At 43.1% G+C, this 26,900-nt stretch overlaps 1 protein-coding gene across 1 annotated transcript; it reads left to right on the forward strand.

Moving 5' to 3' along the window:
• Window positions 1-200: 200 nt before the first annotated feature.
• On the forward strand, window positions 201-26,900 carry LOC135548783 (RING finger protein 145-like). The gene is made up of 11 exons (XM_064978691.1): window positions 201-376; window positions 7,764-7,980; window positions 13,135-13,243; window positions 16,182-16,273; window positions 20,986-21,221; window positions 21,440-21,615; window positions 21,875-22,015; window positions 22,222-22,404; window positions 23,006-23,153; window positions 23,789-24,145; window positions 24,560-26,900. Exons 2-11 carry the CDS (start codon window positions 7,797-7,799, stop codon window positions 25,037-25,039), a joined length of 2,106 nt encoding a protein of 701 aa, XP_064834763.1. The 5' UTR covers window positions 201-376; window positions 7,764-7,796; the 3' UTR covers window positions 25,040-26,900.

Genomic DNA, 26,900 nt, shown 5'->3' on the forward strand with positions numbered 1-26,900 from the left:
GGAGTTTACATCGGAAGACTTGCAAAGGGTACGGCACCATAAGAATGCTCGCCCTCCCAGACTCTCCAGATCTGTTTAACTTTTTTTTTTTAAGCGGAAAAGTAGTTTGATTTAGCTTATTTATTTACAAACACAGGCTCCGTTTTCATCCTGTTTTCATCCCTCACAGTAGGTGGCGGCATGCACACTAAATTGTGCGAACGCCAATATACCATAGAATAAGGAAAAGAAGCGGCGGCAGCAGAAGACTCGATCCATGGTGGAAATCCCATCGTTTCAACCGTTAACTCGGGAGAAGCCGAGTTAAAATGGTTGATATTCGACCGGAGAAGCATCCTCAAACTCACTTTAACGTCGTCAACGTCGCTCTTGCAATGTAGGTTCTTTGTTTTTCCGTGGGGCAATGTTGATAACGCGAACTTGGCTACTCAGCTAGCTTGCTAGCTAACCTGGATTGTTTTGACTCTCGAGGGGCTAGCTAGCTAGCACCTAGCATTACCTATTTAGCTGGCTGGTTAGCGACACAATACATGCAGTTCTGCGATAAGGCGTAGTTAGCTAGCAATGTTTCTAGCCAGCTGTTGCTAGATTAATTTAAATCGTGAGTAGCTGTTGATCTCGTGCTTTATTTTTTAGCTAGATAAACTATGCATGGTGGTCGTTTCCATTATTAAAAACATCAGGTAACGTTATTGCTAACGTTACATTGATATAGGCGGGTCATCAATGCAGTTTTTCGCCCGTCCCGACTCTGCTCATCTGCGTTTGCTAACATACGTGATGCATAGCTAGTTAGCTAAACCACTGACTTTTAGCATATTGTCTCGTTTTACGACCCTGTAAATCTACTTAGTTGTAGTTTGGTACATTTTGGAATATGAGATTGAGAGTATGTGACAATTCATCACCCTTCTTGCAGGGCACAACTAATTACGGTTAGCTAGCCGCTGCCAACGTTGGTTTGGCGAGGTTATTAAAGTTCATGTCATGAACGCCTGGAGCCCAACAAACCGTTAATATAGTGTAACTAACTCGATGTCGGGCTAGACTTGAATAGCTGTGCTAACTTAACCCTCAACAGTAATTCGGTGCCTGTATAACCATAGTTCACACCATTTCGGTTATGTAATCATAATGCGAATTGGTCTTGTTAGCTAACGTTACGTTTCCAGTCATCATGGGCATTGCAAGACGGATGTGAATTACTAAGTGATGTAGCTAGAAAATTGTACGCTTGGTACAGTGGACCTGTATGTTTCATAATTGCATGTTCAAAAGGCCATCTGAAAATGAGGGCCAGGGGGATGGGATCTCAGAGCTCGTATGAATCAGTTCTATATGTAATTCAATGGATGGGATATCCACTCCGTCAGTGTCTGCCTGCAAATGGAGGACCGCACAGCCTCTCTCAGACCCATAGCAGGAAATTACTCTAAATCAAAAGTATCCTCGCTGTCAAGAGGGGAGAAAACACATTTTTAACTTTGGGCTCGCAAAAGATTAAGACTGGCTCTTACTTCATAAACCACTGTGGCCTGCTTGAGTTCAGATTTCGTGTGTCCCCCACCCTCATCAAAGTTTCCCATCCCTCTTATAAGGTGTCCACCTACTCTGCCCAGAGTGGGTGAAAACACACATTGGTGATAACATTTCACCTTATGTTATAAAATACATTTGACCGAGACATGATTATTCGTGTTCTGAATCGTTCAGTGGGGTCTCTAACATTTCGTTAACATTCTATCCAAGAAGTTGGATTTCGTAACCAAATCCATCCGACAAACTCCGACAGTACAGGTTTCTCGTAACAACGTTTGAGTATTTTGCATTTTGTGGTCATCGTCTTCAAAGCAAAATTACCATGACAAGCTGTATTAAATGTAAAAGGTTTGGGAAAATAAGAAGCTTGGTATACGCCAGTGGAGGCTGCTGATTGGAAGACGGCTGGAACGTATCGAATGCCATCAAACCCATAAAACCATGTGTTTGATGTTGATACCGTTCCACTTATTCCTTTTCATCCATTACCAAGTGCCCGTCCTCTCAAATTAAGGTGCTACTAACCTGTTTTATGTGCTCTGTTGACATTTCAGAGATATGCTTGTTTTTGTGAGCAATCTTTAAAAATTAAAATATTTTAATTAATATGAAAAGGATATATAAAAAGACGGCATGTCTCAAAATCGATATCAATCTTACCGCTATATTGTTTAATGTCCTGCGATTCAAGAAGAAATATGAGTTCAACGGGAAAGTGAATATGTTAGGTAGCCAGTAACCTTAATTCTTGCGCAGAATCCAGCCGAGCTGGTGTGATTTATTTAATATTTTCCACTTTTGTCTGGCCTCTTGATTTAGTCACCCTAATTCTGTCTATCCTACAAGGGTAAAATCACCAATAATTTTTGAACGGGTTATGATAGAGACATGAGGTTTGAACCTTTGGTTTTCATTATAGGATTATCTACACAATTAACATTTTACCCATTGGTCAAAAGCTGCATTTTTGATTGGGCGCTAGTTATTAGCATGTTTTTCACATGGTAGGTTAAATATAACCAACCTGTCTTACAGATCATGTGAAAGGGCAAAGGCAAGCATCATGATCATACACCACTTAACTAACTCATCTATATGACATGAATGCTTACAGTATTTCAGGCCGATGCATGTAGAAGTTGGGGATGCTTGGCTGTGTGGCAAATGGATACATTGCTAGTTTTAAGAGTGGAATTGTATTTTTTTTTTTTATGTCAGCTAATTACTTTTACTACGTCTTCGATCAGAATAAACCCAATGACATGCCTTATAGCTATTATTAACCGGTTATGTTTATTAAAACAGTAAAAGCAACTGTTTCATCATACCTATGGTATACAGTCTGGCTGAAAGCTGTACTATATCAATCAGAATTCAGGGCTCGAACTACCCAGTTTATAATCCTATTTTTTTTACCTCAACATATACTGAACAAAAAATATAAACGCAACATGCAACAATTTCAACAATTTTACTGAGTTACAGTTCATATAAGGAAGTCAGTCAATTGAAATGAATTTGTTAGGCCCTAATCTATGGATTTCACATGACTGGGCAAGGGGTGCAGCCATGTGTGGGCCTGGGAGGGAATAGGTCCACCCACTGGAGAGCAAAGCCCAGCCAATCGGAATACGTTTTCCCCACAAAATGGCTTTATTACAAACAGAAATACTCATCAGCACCCCCTCAGACGATGCCGCAGGTGAAGAAGCCAGATGTGAAGATCTTAGGATGGCGTGGTTACACGTGATCTAGGGTTGTGAGGCCAGTTGGCTGTACTGCCAAATTCTCTAAAATTACGGTGGTTTATGGTAGAGATATTAACATTACATTTTCTGGCAACAGCTCTGGTGGACATTCCTACAGTCAGCATGCCAATTGCACACTCCCTCAACTTGAGACATCTGTGGTGTTGTCAAAACTGCACATTTTAGTGGCCTTTTGTCCCCATCACAAGGTTCACCTGGGTAATCATGCTGTTTAATCTGCTTCTCGATATGCCATACCTGTCATGTGTATGGATTATCTTGGCAAAGGAGAAATGCTCACAAACAGGGATATAAATAAAATTGTGCTCCAAATTTGAGAGAGAGAAGCTTTTTGTGCATATCGAACATTTCTGGGATCTTTTATTTCAGCTCATGAAACACATGGGAGCAACACTTTACATGTTGCATTTTTTATATTTTTGTTCAGTATAGTTTGAAATACACAAACAATAGCCAACATTTGGCAAATTATGTCAGGGAGGCGACAAGGACCCTCGTGATCTTTCCCCCACGGAATCTTTTTCCGATGCGTTTCCATGGTATTTCCATTGTTTTGGAGTTCCATTGACCTCTTTGCCCAATATATTGCGCAACAAATAACAATTACATTACATTACATTTAAGTCATTTAGCAGACGCTCTTATCCAGAGTGACTTACAAATTCTAAATGCAATGTTGTTTTAACTTTTTAAAATTGTGGCCATAAAAACAGTTATCAGTCTTGCCATAGATTTTCCAGTAGATTTAAGTCAAAACTGTAACTCTGGAACATTCACTGGGGTGGCGTGGTGGCCTAGGGGTTAGCGCATTGGGCTAGTAACTGAAAGGTTGCAAGTTCAAATCCCAGAGTTGACAAGGTACAAATCTGTCGTTCTCCCCTGAACAGGCAGTTAACCCACTTTTCCTAGGCCGTCATTGAAAATAAGAATTTGTTCTTAACTGACTTGCCTAGTTAAATAAAGGTAAAATAAAAACTGTCTTCTTGGTAAGCAACTCCAGTTTAGATTTTCCTTGTGTTTTAGGTTATTGTCCTGTTGAAAGGGGAATTAATTTCCCAGTGTCTGGTGGAAAGCAGAGGTTCTTCTCTAGGCTTTTGCCAGTGGTTAGCTCTATTCTGTATTATTTTTTTATCCTGAAAAAATCCACAGTCCTGAATGATTGCAAGGATACCCATAACATGGTACAGCCACCACTGGCTTGAAAATTATGGAGCGTGGTACTCTGTAATGTGTTTGGAGCTAATCCAATACAACATCTTTTTTTTTCAGTACAAAAAGTGAATTGCTTTGCCACATATACATATTCTGTATAAGCATTATTCTTTTCACTCCGTTATTAAGGTTAGTATTGTGGAGTAACTACAATGCTGTTGCTGCATCCTCAGTTTTCTCCTATCACAGCCATTAAACTCTAACTGTTTTAAAGTCACCAATGACCTCATGGGGAAATCCCTGAGCACTTTCCTTCCTCTCCGTAAACTGAGTTTGGAAGGATGCCTGTATCTTTAGTGACGACTGGGTGTATTGATACACCATCCAAAGTGTAATGAATAACTTCACCATACAAAAAGGGATATTCAATGTCTGCTTCGATTGTGAGGCATTGGAAAACCTCCCTGGTCTTTGTGGTTGAATCTTCGTTTGAAATTCACTGCTCAACTGAGGAACCTTACAGATATTTTTATGTGGAGATGTAGTCATTCAAAAATTATGTTAAACACTTATTGCACACAGTGAGTCCATGCAGATATTCATTTTATTTAACTAGTTAAGCCAGTTACAAACACATTCTTATTTACAATGACGGCCTACCCCGGACAATGCTGGGCCAATTATAAGCCGCTCTATGGGACTCCCAATCAAAGCCGGTTGTGATACAGCCTTAAATCGAACCAGGGTCTGTAGTGACACCTCTGTGCCTTAGACAGCTGTGCCACTTGGGAGCCCATGTGACTTGGAAAAGTTTTACTCCTGAACTTATTTTATGCATGCCATAACAAAGGGCTTGAATACTTATTGACTCAAGACATTACAGCTTTTCATTTTTTTATTAATTTGTAAAAACAAATCAAAGCATCATTCCACTTTGACATTATGCCGGGGTGGCAGGTAGCCTAGTGGTTAGAGTGTTGGACTAGTAACCGAACGGTTTGCAAGATCAAATCCCTCTGCTAGCAAGGTAAAAACCTGTTGTTCCACCCCTGAACAAGACAGTTAACCCACTGTTCCTAGGCCATCATTGAAAATAAGTATTTGTTCTTAACTGAATTGCCTAGTTAATTTGTGTGTTGGCCAGTGACTCTACATTTAATCCATTTTAAGTTCAGGCTGTAACACAACAAAATGTGGGAGAAGTCAAGAGTGAGTAATTTCTGAAGACACCGTATATTAGTAGGCTATATGTAAAGGCCACATTAAATTGAGAATAGTCTGATGGGTGAGAATATTATCAAGTGCTTGTCAAATTATAGATCAGAGATTGATGAAGTGTGTGCAGCCTGCGCAAAGAAACAGCAGAGCGCATGGATTTCATGCAACCTTTTTTCAAATCCTCATTTCTTGTTCATGCAACCTTAGCCTAAATGTATTGATTTATAATAGATTCTACAGTTTTGTATCACAACCAAAGTTGCATAAATAACTCTAAATTAACCATATAGGAGGACTTGTTTCAAATGGTCACTTTGTTAACCACTAAATACAGAATAGCCACATGTATGCACTCCCTTTTAAATCGTTTGGGGGAAAATATCAATTGTATTCTTACTAGAAATCTTGTCTGCTAAATGAACTAGTGTAGCCCACAGCTGTATGGCATAGCCAGATCAGGGCCTAGCAAGGAAGACCCAGAATATGCTACTATGTTCTTCTGAAACAGGCTACATTTTCTTCATATAATGTTTGTGTGCATTTTACATTTACTGTACTTTTCACTGCATTTGATACATTCAACAACATGATAAGAATATTCCTTAAAATGTGAGACAAATAAATGGGTTGAGTGAGAGGACTAACTGGTGTCTCCAAGTGTGCACAGTTCCTACGTAATTTCAATGCACATTTGATTTAAAGACGAGTCTTCAACTATACAGTGCTTCTTTTTTTTTAGCTCTCCTTAGCTGTGCCGTTAAGGAACTAGAGTAATCACACTTTTATCTGTTTTGTTTGGAACACAGCCCTGCATCCCCGCCATCAAGCAATTAGTTGTTTACACAATCAAAAAATGTGGCCATTTTAAATCGCATTCTGAGTCACTTGGGCATCATTTGAAAGCTTGTTCTATTGCCAACATGACTAGCTAAGTTATAAAATGCGATCTTACGGTGTTAGACTTTCACAAGTATATTCAGAGAAACGGGATTGTAATTTGTGCATTCAGGTGTGTGTTCTGTTGTGAATTTTAATCACACTAGACAAACCGGGCTCATTTAGTTCAAAACAACCCAGGGTATGACGCCACGTCATCTTGTAAATGTACATCAAAAACGTTGACACTGTATATGACATGCGTTTTATGATATGAAAATGTGAAGTGCACATTTGGACTCTCGGGTGTTTGGCTGCTTGTATGACATCAAAGCAGTATTTATTATAATCCTCAACTTCTTATCCTTCAAAATACGTAGTCCTCTTAATTTACAGCATTTCCCTAACTCAGGACAACAAAAAGTGACAAAGTATTCCGATTCTCACTATTCTTTATGTATTGCAATTTGGACTACACTGCCGCTACACTAGCCTAGTGGTTAGAGCATTGGACTAGTAACCGAAAGGTTGCAAGTTCAAATCCCTGAGCTGACAAGGTACAAAATCTGTTGTTCTGCCCCTGAACAGGCAGTTAACCCACTGTTCCTAGGCCGTCATTGAAAATAAGAATTTGTTCTTAACTGACTTGCCTAGTAAAAAAAATATATATATATTACAATTAGATTTTCCAAGCATTTTGCTCACTATGTCTGCTGCAGAGAGATGAGAGAGCATGAGAAAATTAGTTTTGATCAGTCATGGAAATTAAAAGCACTGAAAACATGTTGGCTCACTATTTAAAAAGGAGAACAAGCTATAGGATGAAAAATACCAGCGTTTTGTCGCAGGTACAGCCCATTTGGCACTAGCTAACGCTATGTAGCAACAACAAAAAATGTCAAAGTATCTATATAATATAGTCCAAAAATAATATCACTTAGTGTATCGATTCCCCCTTTGCATCACTATTGTATATAATCTAGTGTATATTCTTGTGTATTTATTTTATTCTCATGTACTTTTTTATTTCTTGTGTATTTATTTTATGACTGATTTGATTTAACCTAATGAAGCTCTGAAAAAACAGCTAGTTGCATAAAAAAATGTATATTTTGCCAGTTTTCTTTGTCTGCGTGCCATCATTCTATAGCACCTCAGGCTCACTTTTTGCTCCTTCTCTTCTCCCTATCTTTCCGTCCCCCTGTCCAGTCATATTAGTGTGTATCTTGCCGCGTCGGAGCCATGTTGGTGAAAGACAAGCTGGAGGCGGTGCTGAACGTGGGGCTGCGTGTCCCCAGCATCATGCTGCTGGAGGTACTTTACCGCTGGGATGTCAGCTCCTTCTTCCAGAAGATCCAGAGAAGCAGTCTCAACAACAACCCCCTCTTTCAGTACAAGTACCTGGCTCTCTACCTGCACTATGTTGGTCAGTACCACCCCACTCCAGTGCTGCTCTTTGAGTGGTCATTTATAGCATTTGTACTTTTCAACAGCATATTTTGACAAAAGCACCCATCCACTTCTGAAAAATGTGAAATTTCATTTTTAAAAGCTGGCGTTTCTTTCTATATTAGCCCATATAACATTTAAAGTCGCCTCTTCATTGTTGACGTTGAGACTGGTGTTTTGCGGGTACTATTTAATGAAGCTGCCAGTTGAGGACTTGTTTCTCAAACTATACACACTAATGTACTTGTCCTCTTGCTCAGTTGTGCACCAGGGCCTCCCACTCCTCTTTCTGTTCTGGTTAGAGCCAGATTGCGCTGTTCTGTGAAGGGAGTAGTTCACAGCGCTGTACGTGATCTTCAGTTTCTTGAAGGCCAGTTTTATTGCTTCTTCAATCAGAACAACCGTTTTCAGCTGTGCTAACATAATTGCAAAAGGGTTTTCTAATGATCAATTTGCCTTTTAAAATGATTAGCTAACACAATTTGCCATTGGAACACAGGAGTGATGGTGGATTGTAATGGACCTCTGTACGCCTATGTAGATATTCCATAAAAAAAGGTTTCCACATACAATAGTCATTGACAACATTAACAATGTCTGCACTGTATTTCTGATCAATTTGATGTTATTTTAATGGACAAAAACAAGGACAAGGGCTAACACGCCCACTCCTCTAAAGCTCTCTCCACCATCCTGCACACAGACTGTGTGTGTGTGTGTGTGTGTGTGTGTGTGTGTGTGTGTGTGTGTGTGTGTGTGTGGAGAGTATTTTGTTTTCCCCTTCCATCTTTCCCCTAATCGGAGTAAACTACTTTACAACATCTCTTAGGATTCTGCTTCCAGTTTATCCGTACTATATACATTTTACAGACAGTGTAGCTTACAATAGTTATCTGTTTGTTTGTTTTTAGTCCCATCCATCAGCTCCACTCAACCACTACCATCGATCTCTGAACACCATCTATTTTCCATCTATTTTTCAACTGTGCTGTGATGTTTCACAAAAGTTCCAAACTTAAAGAAATATTTTTGCTAAGAGTATTATTATATTATTAATCGATTTACTATGACTTTTAAAATCACTCAGCCATGCTATTTGCAGTAAATAGCCCATCTTTAATGATGTTGTAATCGTCAGATTAGTTCTGTTTGCACTTTCCGTTTTGGAGTGGCCAAGAAAAGCTAGAAATGTTGTCAGCCAATAGGTTGTTTGGGCTGTAGTGCTGCAGTATCACCCGTGTGCCCCGACCAGGATAAACACTGCAGTTGCAGTCTGTAAAACTGGGACCCAGTTTTTCATGGTTGGGTCTCATGCATATGAATGTAATTTATGGACTATTTAAGTGATAATCGAGGGGGCTATGCGTTCTATGGAAAATAATATAACACGATGTGGAAAGTGTGTAGCACGTCGTGACACTGAACTTTCACGATGTTGCATTGTTTTCCAGAGAACGCGTTGAGCCCCCGAGTTCATTATCCCGCTTATACCATAGCTATAATTTGAAATGTGTTCATTTTTGCCGGTAAAAATGTGTTTGGCATCCACTGAAATAGATAGCTACTAGATAGTTACAGCTGGTATCCAGACAGACTTGCTAGCTTCGCTAACCAAACCATCAGTCCTCGCCTTACTATGATTTTTTTTTAAACCTACGACTGTCTTGAATGGTGTTGCATTTGAAATGCTTTTGGGTTTGTCGTAGATTTAGCTCAGACAGGATAAAAGCAGTGACGCGAGGATAAAGTCTGACAGTTTGTAGTCAGCGTTGACTGTAAGGGTGAACATGCTTCTGCTACGTTTTGTATTTCTAATGGCACGTCAACATGGGCACAGACAGTATTTCTGATTCAGTATGTGTATGCTCTGCTTGAGAGTGGGCCTGGCCCACTAAGAGCTCAGTGAAGGCAGGGTGTTGGCTGAATGCTTGTTTCCTAATTAAAGAATGGCATGGCCTGACCGTAGACATCTGCTGCTGCAACTGTCTGCCTGCAGTCGGACACTTTTTTTTTTAAACGTTGTCGTCATGGTGAAACTTTGGCTCAGACACATTTTCCTCTCCTTTGTAATTTACCTCTGCTTTTTTCCACCATCCGAGACCCAAGTGTTTTAATGGGACTTTCCGTGATGCTCAAGGTGGTATAATTAACCTTGAAATGTGCACAGAAGAGTTAAAGGAAAGATTCACCCATTTTGAATGCATTCACCCATCGCTCCGAGATGCACAAATACGATATAACATTCAAAATGGGTGAATCTTTCCTTTAACCAATACCATGCACAAATTGTATACTGTTTTGCATGGGGGGCTGGGGGGCTGGCCCGTGCAGGGAGTAGGAGAACGAAGTCATCCCCTCCCCCCTCAAAGAAGCCGTTCTCTTTCCAGAGGAAAGGAGTGGACAAGGCAAAGGCCATGATAACCAGCTCACAGGCCTAGACTATAATGCAGTCACTGTATATGCTAATTATCAATGGGAAGGAATTACATATTTTTTAAATATATATCTTTTTTTACTGTAATTTTTTATAATTTTGTATGTATACTGTGTGTACAAACTTTCCTTGACCTCACCAGTGGTCTTTTTAGTGGCTTTGCATACTTGGCTGAAGTTTGTGGGTGTGACAATGAGGCTGGTATTTGCTGATGAACACACTGGGCAGCAGAGAACTGTGGACTGGACTGAACCTCAGTGTGTGTGTGTGCTGCTGATGTCTCTTGGAAAGAGATAGAGGGAGAGCAGGATATTCTCAAATCTTTTAACTGTATTTCTAGGTTTCAGCAAATATTTCATATCTCATGAGGCCCTATCTCATTTTATTAGCATTTTTCATCATTTTGGCTCTTGCTGTAGCCTGCTGCTGTAGCCTGTTGCTGTTGCTGTAGCCTATTGCTGTAGCCTATTGCTGTAGTCTTTCTCTGACTGTGTTGCTTATGGACGATTAGGGGCAGTGTATTTATACTGCCAGCACTGATGATTCTTTCACATCGGTCCACTCTTTGTCCTGTCTGCATGACTTTGCGTAGCAAATGGCTCTGGATCCATGGCTGTGGATTAACGGCTCTGTTTTATTGCTGTCTCTGCTGTTAAACAAGTCCTTCTCATCTGTGTTGTGTTGGCTTACCTAATGCAGGCTAAGGAACAGGATGTGCTCTTGTTAATACACATTGCTGCACCTGACCATAGCTGGAAGGCTTTTCTATGAGCACTATACAGATACTGTCAGGCCTATCCCTCGCCTATGGACCCATGAGTCAGTAAGCCTAGCTAGGCCAATATCACCAGGACGGCTATATTCATTTTGTGAAATAGTTTGCCCCAGGCACAGGATACATTTTTCTATTTTAATGTACCTTTTTATAGTCAGACTTCATTATTTTCACTATCTGCACACAGGGCTTAATGTTCCCTCAGCAGTGAGCATGTCTGGAGGAGTGGCTGGGGACCACGTGACTTGAGTTTGTCAGGTGGGCATAGGAACCTGTGAGTTTGTTGGGAAACTGGGCCTCTACTTTTTCTATTCAGGCCCTGTTAAGATTTTTGGCCTGTACCAACGCAGCACACGTAAGGTGACAATGACTGAGTGGTCTAAGGCTGTGTTCCTGACTGGCCATAGCCTCCCTCCCTCGGGGGCGTGGGTTCTGTGAGTGCAACTGCGAGCAGGAGCCTCTCCAACCAAAGCACCCACACATTGTTAAACCCACGGACTCATATTCACCACTGCAGGAAGGTGCTAGGCTACTAACCAAACATCGGGCTCTGTAAAGTGAGAGCTTGCACTCTTAAGATTACAGTATGGACTTCTTCTTTCAGTCAAGGTTTTATCTGGTTCTGATTGTGTTCAAGGCATGTCGTCAGCAGAGCTTCCTCTCCCGTCGTGCCGCCACACTTCTCTGTTTTCTGCTTTGTGATGGTTGTGACTGAGCATCCAGACCAGAACAGAGGCTCATAGATAAGCCTATTGACAGCAGTGACGTGACGGCCTGGCCGGCTTGTAGAATATAGCTCCATCTCCTCCTCTCAGGATTACGTAAGCAGCATCCGGTGGTGGCCACAGGGCGAGGAGGGAGAGAGGGAGGGTAAAACTGCCCACACAAAGCTCTAATCTCCCGTCCTCGTCACCCTGGCTGCCTGTCACAGTGAGGCTGGCTCACCCTGACTTGGCCACACACACACACCACTGGCTCGGAACACTGACTCCAGTCAGGGCCCGTGGCACTTAGACTGAGAGGATCATAATCGTTTTGGTTTTCATGGGAGGTAGAATCATATCAGTATCTGTCTGTGTAGTTGTTTTCATGCCAGAATGATTCAGTCCACTGACCACACTTTCAAGCCTCAATGGCTAACTTAGCCTCCTATCCCCCACTGTTGTTGTCATGCTCCCTGCCCTTTATTGATTATTTGACCAGGTTAAGTTGCATGTTTGACACGCGCACACACACACACACACACACTGTCTGTGCGCAGGATGGTGGAGAGAGCTTTAGAGGAGTGGGCATGTTTGCTGTCTGCTAATGGAATCCCCAGGATGGATTGGCTGGGTGGATCTGTTGCACGCTGGGTCCAGGTCGGCCAATCGAGTCCCTGGCATTTTGGTGCCTGTTGATTTGTCTGGAGGAGAATCTCAATGACATACTCCTTGTATCCTCTCCCATCGCTGCCGCCTCAAAAGTTGGGACCTCTGACTTTTTTCCCACCATCAAATGGATTTTGAGAAGTAGGTGAAGAGAGCGAGGATGCAAGGAGTATGCAATTGAGATTTTCCCGAGGACCGTTTTCTGCTGACTCCGCTAAACCAGGCACGCCATGCTCAACCAAGATGGCGGAGGGCAGGCAGGGTTATTGGTTTCACTGTCCTCGTGATAATAGAACTCATCTGAGATGGTTGGAATAACAGTTAAGGATTATTCAAGAAGTGAATGCCAGTTAGACAGTAGTGGACGTCCGTGTTAATAAACTACTCCTTAATATGTGTGAGACCAACAGCAGCTGAAGCAGGCACATATATTTTTGTCCCTTTAAAAAAAGCTGTGTTTGTGCATTGTTCCACTTCATGGCTGTACTGTACAGACCCCTCCTTCCTTCTGTGATTCACTGTCCTGACTGTCTCTGCTCTGCTGTGTGTCAGGTTACATCCTCAGCCTGGTGCTCCTGACTCTGCCTCGTCAGCACCTGGTGAAGCTCTACCTGTACGTGCTCACTGCCCTGCTGCTCTTTGCCGGACACCAAGTCTCCCGGTGAGAGACAGACACACACTACAGGAACTTTAGCTAAAATAATCCTTGACACGTCAACTTGTTAGCTAGGAGCTACGTGTATTCAGAAAGATCATTTAAAAGCCGTTAAGTGTTGCGATTTGAAGTTCTGTTTTGTAGTGGTTCCATAAAACTAGAGGTCGACCGATTTAATCGGAATGGCCGATTTCAAGTTTTCATAACAATCAGAATTCTGTATTTTTGGGCGCCGATTTGCCGATTTAAAAAAATATATATGTACAGTGCCTTGCGAAAGTATTCGGCCCCCTTGAACTTTGCGACCTTTTGCCACATTTCAGGCTTCAAACATAAAGATATAAAACTGAATCAACAACAAGTGGGACACAATCATGAAGTGGAACGACATTTATTGGATATTTCAAACTTTTTTAACAAATCAAAAACTGAAAAATTGGGCGTGCAAAATTATTCAGCCCCTTTACTTTCAGTGCAGCAAACTCTCTCCAGAAGTTCAGTGAGGATCTCTGAATGATCCAATGTTGACCTAAATGACTAATGATGATAAATACAATCCACCTGTGTGTAATCAAGTCTCCGTATAAATGCACCTGCACTGTGATAGTCTCAGAGGTCCGTTAAAAGCGCAGAGAGCATCATGAAGAACAAGGAACACACCAGGCAGGTCCTAGATACTGTTGTGAAGAAGTTTAAAGCCGGATTTGGATACAAAAAGATTTCTCAAGCTTTAAACATCCCAAGGAGCACTGTGCAAGCGATTAATATTGAAATGGAAGGAGTATCAGACCACTGCAAATCTACCAAGACCTGGCCGTCCCTCTAAACTTTCAGCTCATACAAGGAGAAGACTGATCAGAGATGCAGCCAAGAGGCCCATGATCACTCTGGATGAACTGCAGAGATTTACAGCTGAGGTGGGAGACTCTGTCCATAGGACAACAATCAGTCATATATTGCACAAATCTGGCCTTTATGGAAGAGTGGCAAGAAGAAAGCCATTTCTTAAAGATATCCATAAAAAGTGTTGTTTAAAGTTTGCCACAAGCCACCTGGGAGACACACCAAACATGTGGAAGAAGGTGCTCTGGTCAGATGAAACCAAAATTGAACTTTTTGGCAACAATGCAAAACGTTATGTTTGGCGTAAAAGCAACACAGCTCATCACCCTGAACACACCATCTCCACTGTCAAACATGGTGGTGGCAGCATCATGGTTTGGGCCTGCTTTTCATCAGCAGGGACAGGTAAGATGGTTAAAATTGATGGGAAGATGGATGGAGCCAAATAAAGGACCATTCTGGAAGAAAACCTGATGGAGTCTGCAAAAGACCTGAGACTGGGATGGAGATTTGTCTTCCAACAAGACAATGATCCAAAACATAAAGCAAAATCTACAATGGAATGGTTCAAAAATAAACATATCCAGGTATTAGAATGGCCATGTCAAAATCCAGACCTGAATCCAATCAAGAATCTGTGGAAAGAACTGAAAACTGCTGTTCACAAATGCTCTCCATCCAACCTCACTGAGCTCGAGCTGTTTTGCAAGGAGGAATGGGAAAAAATTTCAGTCTCTTGATGTGCAAAACTGATAGAGACATACCCCAAGTGACTTACAGCTGTAATTGCAGCAAAAGGTGGCGCTACAAAGTATTAACTTAAGGGGGCTGAATAATTTTGCACGCCCAATTTTTCAGTTTTTGATTTGTTAAAAAAGTTTGAAATATCCAATAAATGTCGTTCCACTTCATGATTGTGTCCCACTTGTTGTTGATTCTTCACAAAAAAATACAATTTTATATCTTTATGTTTGAAGCCTGAAATGTGGCAAAAGGTCGCAAAGTTCAAGGGGGCCGAATACTTTCGCAAGGCACTGTATATATATTTTTTATACCTTTATATAACTAGGCAAGTCAGTTAAGAACACATTCTTATTTTCAATGACTACCTAGGAACGGTGGGTTGACTGCCTCGTTCAGGGGCAGAACGACAGATTTTCTCTTTGTCAGCAGCTCTTCGTTATGCGTCAAGCATTGCACGGTTTATGACTTCAAGCCTATCAACTCCCGAGATGAGGCTGGTGTAACCGAAGTGAAATGGCTAGCTAGTTAGCGCGCGCTAATAGCGTTTCAAACGTCACTCACTCTGAGCCTTCTAGTAGTTGTTTCCCTTGCTCTGCATGGGTAACGCTGCTTCGAGTGTAGCTGTTGTCATTGTGTTCCTGGTTCGAGCCCAGGGAGGAGCGAGGAGAGGGACGGAAGCTATGCTGTTACACTGGCAATACTAAAGTGCCTATAAGAACATCTAATAGTCAAATGTTAATGAAATACAAATGGTATAGAGGGAAATAGTCCTATAATAACTACAACCTAAAACTTCTTACCTGTTAAAAGGAAGGTTAAAAGGAACTACCAGCTTTCATATGTTCTCATGTTCTGAGCAAGGAACTGAAACGTTAGCTTTCTTACATAGCACATATTGCACTTTTACTTTCTTCTCCAACACTTTGTTTTTGCATTATTTAAACCAAATTGAACGTGTTTCATTATTTACTTGAGGCTAAATAGATTTTATTGATGTATTATATTAAGTTAAAATAAGTGTTCATTCAGTATTGTAATTGTCATTTTGTCACATTTTTTTTAAATCGTCCGATTAATCGGTATCGTTTTTTTGGGTCATCCAATAATCGGTATCGGCGTTGAAAAATCATAAACGATCGACTTCTACATAAAACAGTTACCGGTAATTACAGTAGTGACTTTCTGACCATATTATGATTCTGGCTCCGGACTATTGGTGGCTTCTACTGGCCTTGATTGTGCTTTAACTCTTGTTGAATTCTCTGAGGCGTGGTTCTGTGTTTTAACCAGGGAGGACAGAAGACAGCAGGTGGGACTGCAAGAGCTGAGCTCTGACTGTGTTGTCTTCGTGTTTCAGGGATTATGTCCGCAGTGAGCTGGACTCCGGGTACGAGGGACCGCTCTACCTGGAGGCGCTGTCCATGAACCGTTTCTCCACAGCCCTCATAGGTAACTAACTAAACACAGTCCCACCTTCACCACCACCCTCACAGGCAGCTACAGTGCCTCCAGAAAGTATTCACACCCGTTCACTTTTTCCAGATTTTGTTGTGTTACAGCATGGATTTAAAATGGATTAAATTGAGATTGTTTGTTTTTTGTCACTGGCCTAGACACACTATATCCCATAATGTCAAAGTGGAATTGTGTTTTTAGAAATGTTTACAAATGCATATGAAAAGCTGAAATGTCTTGAGTATGAGTATTCAACTCCTTTATGGCAAGGAGTTCAGAATCCAAGTTCAGAAGTAGTTCAGAAGTAAATATTTCCTTAACAAGTCACATAGTAAGTTGCATAGACTCACTCGTGTGCAATAATAGTGTTTAACATGATTTTTGAATGACTACCTCATCTCTAACACACACATACAATTATCTGTAAGGTCCCTTACTACAAAGATATAGGCATCCTTCTTAACTCAGTTGCCGTAGAAGGAGGAAACCGCTCAGGGAATTCTAAACAACAAATTGACAGTGAAAAGGAAGGAAGGCTGTATAGAATAGAAATATTCCAAAACATGCATCCTGTTAGCAGCAAGGCATTAAAGTAATACTGCAAAAAATGTGGCAAAGCAATTCACTTTTTGTCCTGAATACAAAGTATTATGTTTGTGGTAAATCCAATACAACACATTACTGAGTACCACTCTCCATATTTTCAATCATAGTGGTGGCTGCATTATGTTATGGGTATGCTTGTAATCGTTAAGGACTGGGGAGTTTTTCAGGATAAAAAATAAATGGAATAGAGCGAAGCACAGGCAAAATCCTAGAGGAGAATCTGGTTCTGCTTTCAACCAGACACTGGGAGATTAATTCAGATTTCAGCAGGACAACAACTTAAAACACAATGCCAAATCTAAACTGAAGTTGCTTACCAAGAAGACAGTGAATGTACCTGAGGGGCTGAGTTACAGTTTTGACTTAAATCTACTTGAAAATATATGACAAGACCTGAAAATGGATGTCTAGCAATGATCAAACACCAATTTGACAGTGCTTGAAGAATTGCGAAAAATAGTGGGAAATGTTGCACAATCCAGGTGTGGAAATCTCTTATACAATTACCCAGAAAGAATCAGCTGTAATCGCTGCCACAGGTGCTTCTACTTAGTATAAACTCAGGGGTGTGAATACTTCTGTAAATGAGATTTCTGTATTTCATATTCAATAAATTAGCTACAATTACTAAAAACATGTTTTTCACTTTGTCGTTATGTGGTATTGTGTGTAGATAGGTGAGAAAATAATAAATTTTATCCATTTTGAAACCAAGCTGTCAGACAACAAAATGTGGAATACTTCAATGGGTATGAGTACTTTATGAAAGCACTGTAATTAAACAGTCCCACCTTCACTCATAGTTAACTCACTAATCAGTCCCACTGGGCCACAGTCTCACAGGTCCCATACCAGCCTCTTACACCCCCACACTTCTCTTACCCCACTTTCTGAGAATCTATGAGTCACTTTGTAGTCACCCTAAAGTCTGCTTTTACTCGATAACATGGTGATTGTACACTTCATCACTCACAGTATTTTATATATATTTTCTTCCACATCCTATTTTATTTTACATCCTTTTATCAATCCAATGCCTATCTTTGTCTCGGAGTCTGCTCTGTTTTTCTTCTCCCTGTCTGGCCATTGTTCAATTCTAACGGTCTTCTGAGTGCTCAAGCTAGTTTTATTCGCCCTAGAACCTTTTCAGACAAAGGAAAAGGCCGTGTTCCTTTGCTTCATCCTGTCAGGCAGATGGTAGGCGGCTGAGGAGCGAGGGGAGGAGAGTTCAGGAGGTTGGCAGTGGGTGCTGTATAATCTGACGATCTGAAGTGCCGTTTGCCGCAGAGCTCCTCGCTCTCTCTCGCTGCCAAAGGTGCTTCTACAGAGTGAGAGAGGGAGTGACCACAGTCTCCCGTACAATGGGAGCGCACACAGCTCATACAGGCCTCTGTCTTTCCCCGCGCTCTTGCTTTCTCTTTCTTGCTCACTCATTGACGTATTTCTTGTTGTGCTGCTTGTCGTAAGAGTGTCAGGTGTTCTGTAGTGCGACTAGTGTCTGTCAGGTTTTATGTTACCGAGGTGTGGGTTCTGCCTCTTCTGAAAATACAGCTGGGCCACAATAGTGTTAGCTTGAAAGCTCAGTGAAAACCTGAAAGCCCAAAAGGGGAAGAAGCGAGAAGTGAGTGTCATCATGAATAGGAAGCCTTCCTGTGAAATGACTGGCAGTTACGCAATGATCTGTTTCTGATGCTGAGAAGATTCATCCTTCTCTGTTACTAAACACTGCTACTTTGACCATTTGAAAACAGGAGCACCCTTAGACGTCTTCCAGTGATTTTTTTCAAATGTACTTTTACTGTTGAAAAGTAATATCCCAAGTATAAATACAGTAAAGTACAGTCAAATACAGTAAAATGCTTGTGTGTCTAGTTCCGACAGTGCAGCGATATCTAACAAGTAATCTAACAGTTCCCCAACACCTACCAAATGCACACAAGTCTAAAGGGGTGAATGAAAATATGTACATGTAAGTATATGGCTGAGCGATGGCCGAGCGCATAGGCAAGGTGCAATAGATGGTATAAAATACTGTATATACACATGATATGAGTAATGAGATGAGGCTGGTGTAACCGAAGTGAAATGGCTAGCTAGTTAGCGCGCGCTAATAGCGTTTCAAATGTCACTCACTCTGAGCCTTCTAGTAGTTGTTTCCCTTGCTCTGCATGGGTAACGCTGCTTCGAGTGTAGCTGTTGTCATTGTGTTCCTGGTTCGAGCCCAGGGAGGAGCGAGGAGAGGGACGGAAGCTATGCTGTTACACTGGCAATACTAAAGTGCCTATAAGAACATCTAATAGTCAAATGTTAATGAAATATGTAAACGTTATTGAAGTGGCATTATATCGAGTGTATTGTATAAAGTGACTAGTGATCCATTTATTTATAAGTGGCCAGTGATTGGGTCTCAATGCAGGCAGCAGCCTCTCTGAGTTGGTGATTGCTGTTTAGCAGTCTGATGACTTTGAGATAGAAGCTGTTTTCAGGCTCTTGGTCCCAGCTTTGATGCACCTGTACTGTCCTCGCCTTCTGGATGGGAGAGTTGTGAACAGGCAGTGGCTCAGGTGGTTAATGTCCTTGATGATCTTTTTGGCCTTCCTGTGACAACTGGTGCTGTAGATGTCATGGAGGGCAGGTAGTTTACCCCAGGTGATGCGTTGTGCAGACCGCACCACCCTCTGGAGAGCCTTGCGGTTGAGGGCGGTGCAGTTGCCGTACAAGGCTGTGATACAGCCCGACAGGATGCTCTCGATTGTGCATCTGTAGAAGTTTGTCAGGGTTTTGGGTGACAAGCCAAATTTCTTCAGCCTCCATAGGTTGAAGAAGCGCTGTTATGCCTTCACCACACTATCTGTGTGAGTGGATCATTTCAGTTTCTGTGATGTGTACGCCAAGGAACTTAAAACTTTCCACCTTCTCCACTGCTGGCCCTCCAATGTGGATAGGGGGGCGCTCCCTCTACTGTTTCCTGAAGTCCACGATCATCTCATTTGTTTTGTTGACGTTGAGTGAGAGGTTGTTTTCCTGACACCACACTCCGAGTGCCCTCACCTCTTTGTAGGCTGTCTAGTCGTTGTTGATAATCAAGCCCACTACTGTTGTGTCGTCTGCAAACTTGATGATTGAGTTGGAGGTGTGCGTGGCCACGCAGTCGTGGGTGAACAGGGAGTACAGGAGGGGGCTGAGCACTCACCCCATGTGGGGCCCCAGTATTGAGGGTCAGCGAAGTGGAGATGTTGTTTCCTACCTTCACCACCTGGGGGTGGCATGTGTGTTTTGTTAGGTAAATCAGGTGTTAAATGGGGTGAAAATGAGACTGGTGTGCCACTCTAAGTAACCCTTTCCCTAACATTTTACATAGAGGGAGGGACCGATCGATGATTCCCTTTGGCACGGTGTGCTGACTTGGCTTGGGACAGTTGTTGAACTTTGGCCTTTTTAGGTTCAATCACATAAGTACTTTGGGTAAGGCTACTCTCGATGCATTCAGCCATGAGTCCTGACTGCTGTACTGCACAGTTGCTTTCTAGGGACACTCGAATCTTCACGCATGTTCTGCAGGCGGGTCGAAATGAGGGTTTATGTTTTCCCAGTAACACAGGAGAGCAGTAGGCAGGGACCTCTTGGCCTAGTCCCTAGAGTGTTAGGGAACATGCTGCCTCTCTGTGCCGTCGTCACCAGCCTCAGGGACGTCACACTCCAGCTCCTGGAGACAGACTGGATCTGCCGTTATGACTTCACTGTGTCTCATTCCGGCTCTCATTTCTCTCGCAGGTGATGACGAGTCTCTTAGCTTTCTAGTGCCGTCACATGCTTTAGCACTGTGTCATCAGAGTTAACTTGGGGCACGTAGCGGTCAAGATGCACGTGCTCCGGGCCTCAATGAACTCTTTGAGGTGCCCTTTTTATTTTGCCCTTATTTGTCCTCGAGGGCGTCGCACATTTTGACTCCGCAAGTCAGATCTTGGAACACTCGCCCTTTTAAGATTCAGCTGTTCCATGTTACTACACAGTTCAGATACAGTGTGTGTTCCTATAGACTGGGCGTTCACCTGCAGTGTGTTAACCCGTCCCTCCTGTCCCCCCACCTCTCTCTCCAGCTCAGCTGGTGGTGTGCACCCTGTGCTCCTGCGTCATGCAGACCAAGAGGATCTGGTTGTTCTCTGCTCACCTGCTCCCCCTGGTGGCGCGCCTCTGCCTGGTCCCCCTGGAGACCATCGTGTTCATCAACCGCTTCGCCATGATCTTCACGGGCCTCGAGGTCATCTACTTCCTGGCCTCCAACCTGCTGGTGCCCTACAACCTGGCCAAGACAGCCTACAGGGAGCTGGTGCAGGTAAAATAGACTGCGTGGCACTAAATTATTTCCACGCCAGCTAAGTGTCTGCTGGCTCTAGACTGGAGGAGATTCAATGACTACTCGATCACCCGATTGTCACTTTTCTTTCACACACAAGACTGTAAATCTATCAGTTTGCTGCTGTCTCTGTGTTTTTAGTTCACATAGCTAACAATATCTGTGGCATCCTCTGTTCCATGTCCTCCTGTGCCCAGGTGGTGGAGGTGTATGGGCTGCTGGCTCTGGGGATGTCCCTGTGGAACCAGCTGGTTCTGCCCGTCCTCTTCATGTGCTTCTGGCTCGTGCTGTTTGCCCTGCAGATCTACACCTACTTCAGTAGCCGCGACAAGCCCACCTCCAGAGAGAGGTTGCTCTTCCTCTTCCTCACCAGGTGGGACAGGGCACTGCTTCCTAGAACACTAGAAACCCTTTCCCTTCTCTCGTGGAATCCGAGAAGTTGGAAACCCAAGTCAACCTGTTTTTGACGGAACTTTTGCACAACATTATTTAATCTGAAGTTCTACAATTTCAGTCCTTTATTATGTCTGTCTGTCGTAATCAAAGAGAATGTGACGTGCCATCTATTACAAATACATACAAGATCTCTGAATTGATTTTCTTACGGTCCCCTTCTCTCCCTGTCCCTTCAGTATTGCAGAGTGCTGCAGTACCCCCTACTCCCTGCTGGGCCTGGTCTTCACCGTGTCCTTTGTGGCGCTGGGCGTCCTCACCCTCTGCAAGTTCTACCTGCAGGGCTACCGGGCCTTCATGAATGACAACACCATGCATCGGTCAGTCAGCCGCATTCTCATTCAGCCCATTTTATGTTGTGTGTTTATGCCTGTTAAGTGTGTTATTTGACCCATAGCTTGAACAATGAGGAATCTTCTTCTTTTTTTTTTTTTGACTGACTGACTGAAAGCACCACATTATTTATGAATCTCTCTTTCTCTCTCTGTCTCTCTTTTTCCCCCTGCTCTGTCGCTCACCATCTCAGGGGAATGACGGAGGGCATCACGCTACTGATCCTGGCTGTGCAGACGGGTCTGATTGAGCTGCAGGTCATCCACCGAGCCTTCCTCCTCAGTATCATCCTCTTCATCGTGGTGGCCTCCATCCTGCAGTCCATGCTGGAGATAGCTGACCCTATCGTACTGGCTCTGGGGGCCTCAAGGGACAAGTAAGATACTCGAGGCTGAGTTGGAAATGTCTCACTACTTTGACCAGGGCCTAGGGTTGTGCGATATCCAGATTCATATGGTCCTTTAGTTTCTCTACCATACCGGGGTATACGGTATTACCAAATATGCACTTTTTTTTTAATATATGTATATTTTACAAAAAATAAGCACAGAACCATTTAGGCAACGGGTATCTTGATCCAGGAGGGGATTGAATGTCTCTGCTGTAACCAAGAAGCTTAATATTGACATCTAGCCACTCAACTAGCAAGTTAGCAAACCAAATGCATAGCTGAAGACCTGCGCTGGATATAAATAGATTTCTTATAACTTATAAGCGGTGGCGCAGCTTGCAACCCCCGCGAGACTTTGAAAATCACACGGTATTGAAAATGATATACGGTATATCGCCCAAGCCTACCAGGGCTTGTCATCCACAGCGAGAATGAAAAGATCACTAGCATAATATAAAAAGGCCTCACTTTCACATGGAAGTCCGTCCAAAATGCCACAACTACATGATTCAGTTCAACACAACTTTATTACGCCACTCAGAGGCGTTGTCCTAGTAAAAGCTCTGTCGGTTGTCGCTCTGTTCAGGAGCCTGTGGAAGCACTTCCGGGCCGTGAGCCTGTGCCTCTTCCTGCTGGTCTTCCCAGCCTACATGGCCTACATGATCTGCCAATTCTTCCACATGGACTTCTGGCTCCTCATCATCATCTCCTCCAGCATCCTCACCTCACTGCAGGTACACACACACACACACACACACACCTCAAGCTCTGTCGCCATGGACACACCCATACACACACATACACGCTGTAGTCTGTCCAATTCAAGAGTTCCTTTTAGCTGCTGGTGCACTGGATCCTTTGCCCGTTTGTTTGCAGTAATGACATAAGAACACGTCAACAATGTTTCATATGTAAGGTAAGATGGCTTTTCCGTTAGTGCTGAGATATATTGCACAGGTCCGTGATGGGGATGTGACGGGCACGGTAAGGACTGTAAGCTCCCGTATCTGTGCCTGCTATTCCCTGGCCACCTGTGAGTATATATTCCCTGTGAAATATGGAAAACCCTGTGGGGTTTCAGCAACCCAACATATCAGATTGTTCTGGAATGGTTTCTGTAGTAGAAACCGATAAGATCAGCATTCCAGCAACTTTGTTTGTTAAAATGGGGTTCTGGTGCGTTGACCTTTAGAAGATTCCGGTGCGTTGTAATAGAAAAAAGGAAGGCCGCAGACCTTACTACTTTTGTTCTATATATTACCTGTGATTCTAACCCTTGACCCCCAACTGCTTGCCCCAACGTGAGAGTGACCTTTCGTGTCGAAACAAGTGAAACGAAGCACCCACACTCAATGTCCTTCTCCCCTAGGTGCTGGGCACCCTGCTAATCTACATCCTGTTCATGGTGGAGGAGGTTCGTAAGGAGCCCGTACAGAACATGGACGACGTCATTTACTACGTGAACGGGACCTACCGGCTGCTGGAGTTCCTGGTGGCGCTCGTGGTGGTGGCCTACGGCGTGTCTGAGACTGTGTTCGGGGAGTGGACGGTGATGGGCTCCACCATCATCTTCATCCATTCCTACTACAACGTGTGGCTGCGCGCCCAGCTGGGCTGGCAGAGCTTCCTGATGCGCCGAGACGCCGTCAACAAGATCAAGAGCCTGCCCACCGCTTCCGACCTGCAGCTGGAGCAGTACAATGACATCTGTGCTATCTGCTATCAGGTGACAGAGAGTGTGTGTGTGTGTGTGTCCGGTGTGTGTGTGCATGCTGTTTGATAGGTCACCCATATTGTTCTGATAAATGTGTTTTATAGCCCTCTTCTGGTACGAAGGGGTTCAATGCGACCTAAGGGGATGTGAAATTCTGGTAACTTCCTCAAAATTCCCAGGTTTTCCAGAAATCCTGGTGGAGGTATTCCAGATGTTTTTCTTATTCCCTGCTGATTCTGGCAATCCTCCAACTGGAATTTTAAGAAAGTTACCTAAACATTAAAACATTTAAAATGATAGGTTAGTTTTAATGAGGATGTGTACTGTGATATATTTCCACAAAGCATCATCAGGCGTTGTAGTGGACTCTTCTGTGGTTGTCCGTAGCCCTTCAGTAGTTAACCAGTATTCTGTCTCCCTTTCCAGGACATGAAGTCTGCCGTCATCACCCCCTGCAGTCACTTCTTCCACGCTGGCTGCCTCAAGAAGTGGCTCTACGTACAGGAGACCTGCCCCCTCTGCCACAAACAGCTGAAGAGCCAATCACAGCCCGCCAATGCCACCGCTGCCCCCGCCCAGGACATTCTTCCAGCCAATCCCAACCCAGCAGAGGCTGGGCAAGGAGAGCCAGTGGCCAGTGTGGCCGAAGAGAACAAAACAGTGACTCAGAACGGTGTTCCGGTTGAAGAGAGCCAAGCCAGATCCTCTTCCTCCCATGCTAACCCTGACCCAGAGCCTGAGGGCCAGGCAGAGGAGGCAGGTCCGTCACAGGGCTCAGGAGAGTCATGTCTCAGGCATCGCCAGCCCCAGCAGTCTGCCACCTGCCCTAAAGCAGCATCATCCACAGCATGTGCAGCTGACCTCCAGTTAGAACTACAACGGCCTGCCAGCCCCTGCTGCCTCTGAGCCTCGCTCATGCACGCCTCCTCACACACAGCTAGACTATTCATCCTCAAGTGGCTAATACGTACGACTTCGCCATGACAGGTTAACTGTTGGACTTTCCCTATTGCCACTATCCAACACCTTCCTCTTAACAAACTCTTATCTATTTGTTGCCTGTTACTTAAAGTATGGTCTTAAATGTCATTCATTAACATTTCATGGTTAATTCATTTCATTCAAGTACATTTCATGGTTATTAATCCTATAGGATTTCATGTATTAAATCTGACGCAGACTTGAGTGATGCCATACTGAACCTCCCTATAATTTCACTGAGAAATCTGCATCGATTTCTCTAATTTAGCATCAAAATAAGTCAGTAGCCGTGCATGAGCCTTGGCTTGTGCTAGCCGGAATGGCTCATAGGAGCAGGAGCCGATCTCCTGTTTCTGAAGCGTGAGGTAGGTCGATGTACAAGTACACCCCCTGGACAGGACGCTAGTCTATCGCAGGGCTTTACCCTCAATCGATCTCTTAAACTCTTGAGTGCCAAGCAGAGACTAATTGGTGTTCCCGTTTTTTAAATCTTTATCGTATGACTCGGCCGGGGATCAAACTCACAACCTTCCAATCTCAGGGCAGGCAATAACAACACGGCCACTGAGTTAGATGAACAACAAAATGCAGCTATTTGACAGTTGACAGTCATTATACTGTACATCTATCTAGTGTAAGGCAAACAGTCAAAATATAACATTTGAGATTTCATTAACTCTCGTTCAACATATTTCACACACCTTTTCCCATCTTTAGGTCACTTACGTTAGCTCACTATTTTGCCACTCCCAAGTGTTTTCCCTCCTTCCGACCCTGGTTGGGCCTCGCCGACCCTCTCCTGGCCCTGTGGCCCACCCTCCCTCACCTTGATGATCTGTTGCACAACAACCTTACCAAGTAAGGGCACAGGGTGGGAAAGGCGCTGTGTAGGTCGGAGACACAAACACCCACCGGATGTGTGGTTGACATTCATATACTGAAGAGAACAGACATAGCACTTGACGTAGAAGCTTTATACGCACGCTTAGGCTTGCACGCTGTCACCACCTGGTAGCTGTAGGACCTTTTATTTTCATGATATGTAGCCCACGTGTTATGACATTTGCACTAATGTCATTTATAGCAACGTTCCAAAGTTGTTTTTTTGTCAGGTACTACATTTTTTTGGTTTGTACGAGGAAAGACCTATAAATGTGTGTGTATATAACCGTTCATGTATTATATGAAAAGGACTTTTGATATGCCTGCCATAAAGTGTTAAAGCTGCACCGCCCAAATATGAAGTGATCTGAGGCTTGTGTGAACACTTCAGTGTCCTCTATAGGTATAAGTGTGAAGGGTTGAAGGTCACAGATTGAGAGACGTGGTCAGCACTGAATTTACCTTCAACAGTATTTTGTTGGGCATTTGTTACAGCTTTGAGAATGAATACATGTTATGTATGATCAAACTTGCAAATGCTCCATTTAAATTAAGTTGTAGCGAGTTGGTGGCTTTAGCACATTTTCTTGAAGGTAAATTGTGAGAAGCGGCTAAGAGTGTGAATAGTATTTTACATACATCATGATATTGGCATTTGAAGAGGACTTCTTTTAGCATTTGAAATGCTTTCCTGTTTGGGATTTTGTTTCTTTGTGTTGAAGACCTACAATTTAATTCTGTTTCGATTTTTTTTGTTTTGTTGTTTTTTATACAAAAAAAAACGACATGCTCTGTGAATGCTGAATTCCAGTCAAGTTTCTGTATTGTTTGGTGAGAAATTTGCCTGGTGTCGCCTTTATTGTACAAAATTGAATGTCAAATAAATTCCACCATCCAATTTTAA

This window comes from Oncorhynchus masou, chromosome 11 (genome assembly GCF_036934945.1).
Source record: "Oncorhynchus masou masou isolate Uvic2021 chromosome 11, UVic_Omas_1.1, whole genome shotgun sequence".
NCBI classification, from domain to species: Eukaryota; Metazoa; Chordata; class Actinopteri; order Salmoniformes; family Salmonidae; genus Oncorhynchus; species Oncorhynchus masou.

Excerpts from the sequence above, each read along its gene's own strand:
- LOC135548783 (XM_064978691.1), top strand. The coding sequence starts at position 7,797 with ATGTTGGTGAAAGACAAGCTGGAGGCGGTGCTGAACGTGGGGCTGCGT. Across the intron at positions 21,616-21,874 it reads CTCTTCCTCTTCCTCACCAG|TATTGCAGAGTGCTGCAGTA; the intron begins GTGGGACAGGGC and ends CTGTCCCTTCAG. Across the intron at positions 24,146-24,559 it reads TCTGTGCTATCTGCTATCAG|GACATGAAGTCTGCCGTCAT; the intron begins GTGACAGAGAGT and ends CTCCCTTTCCAG.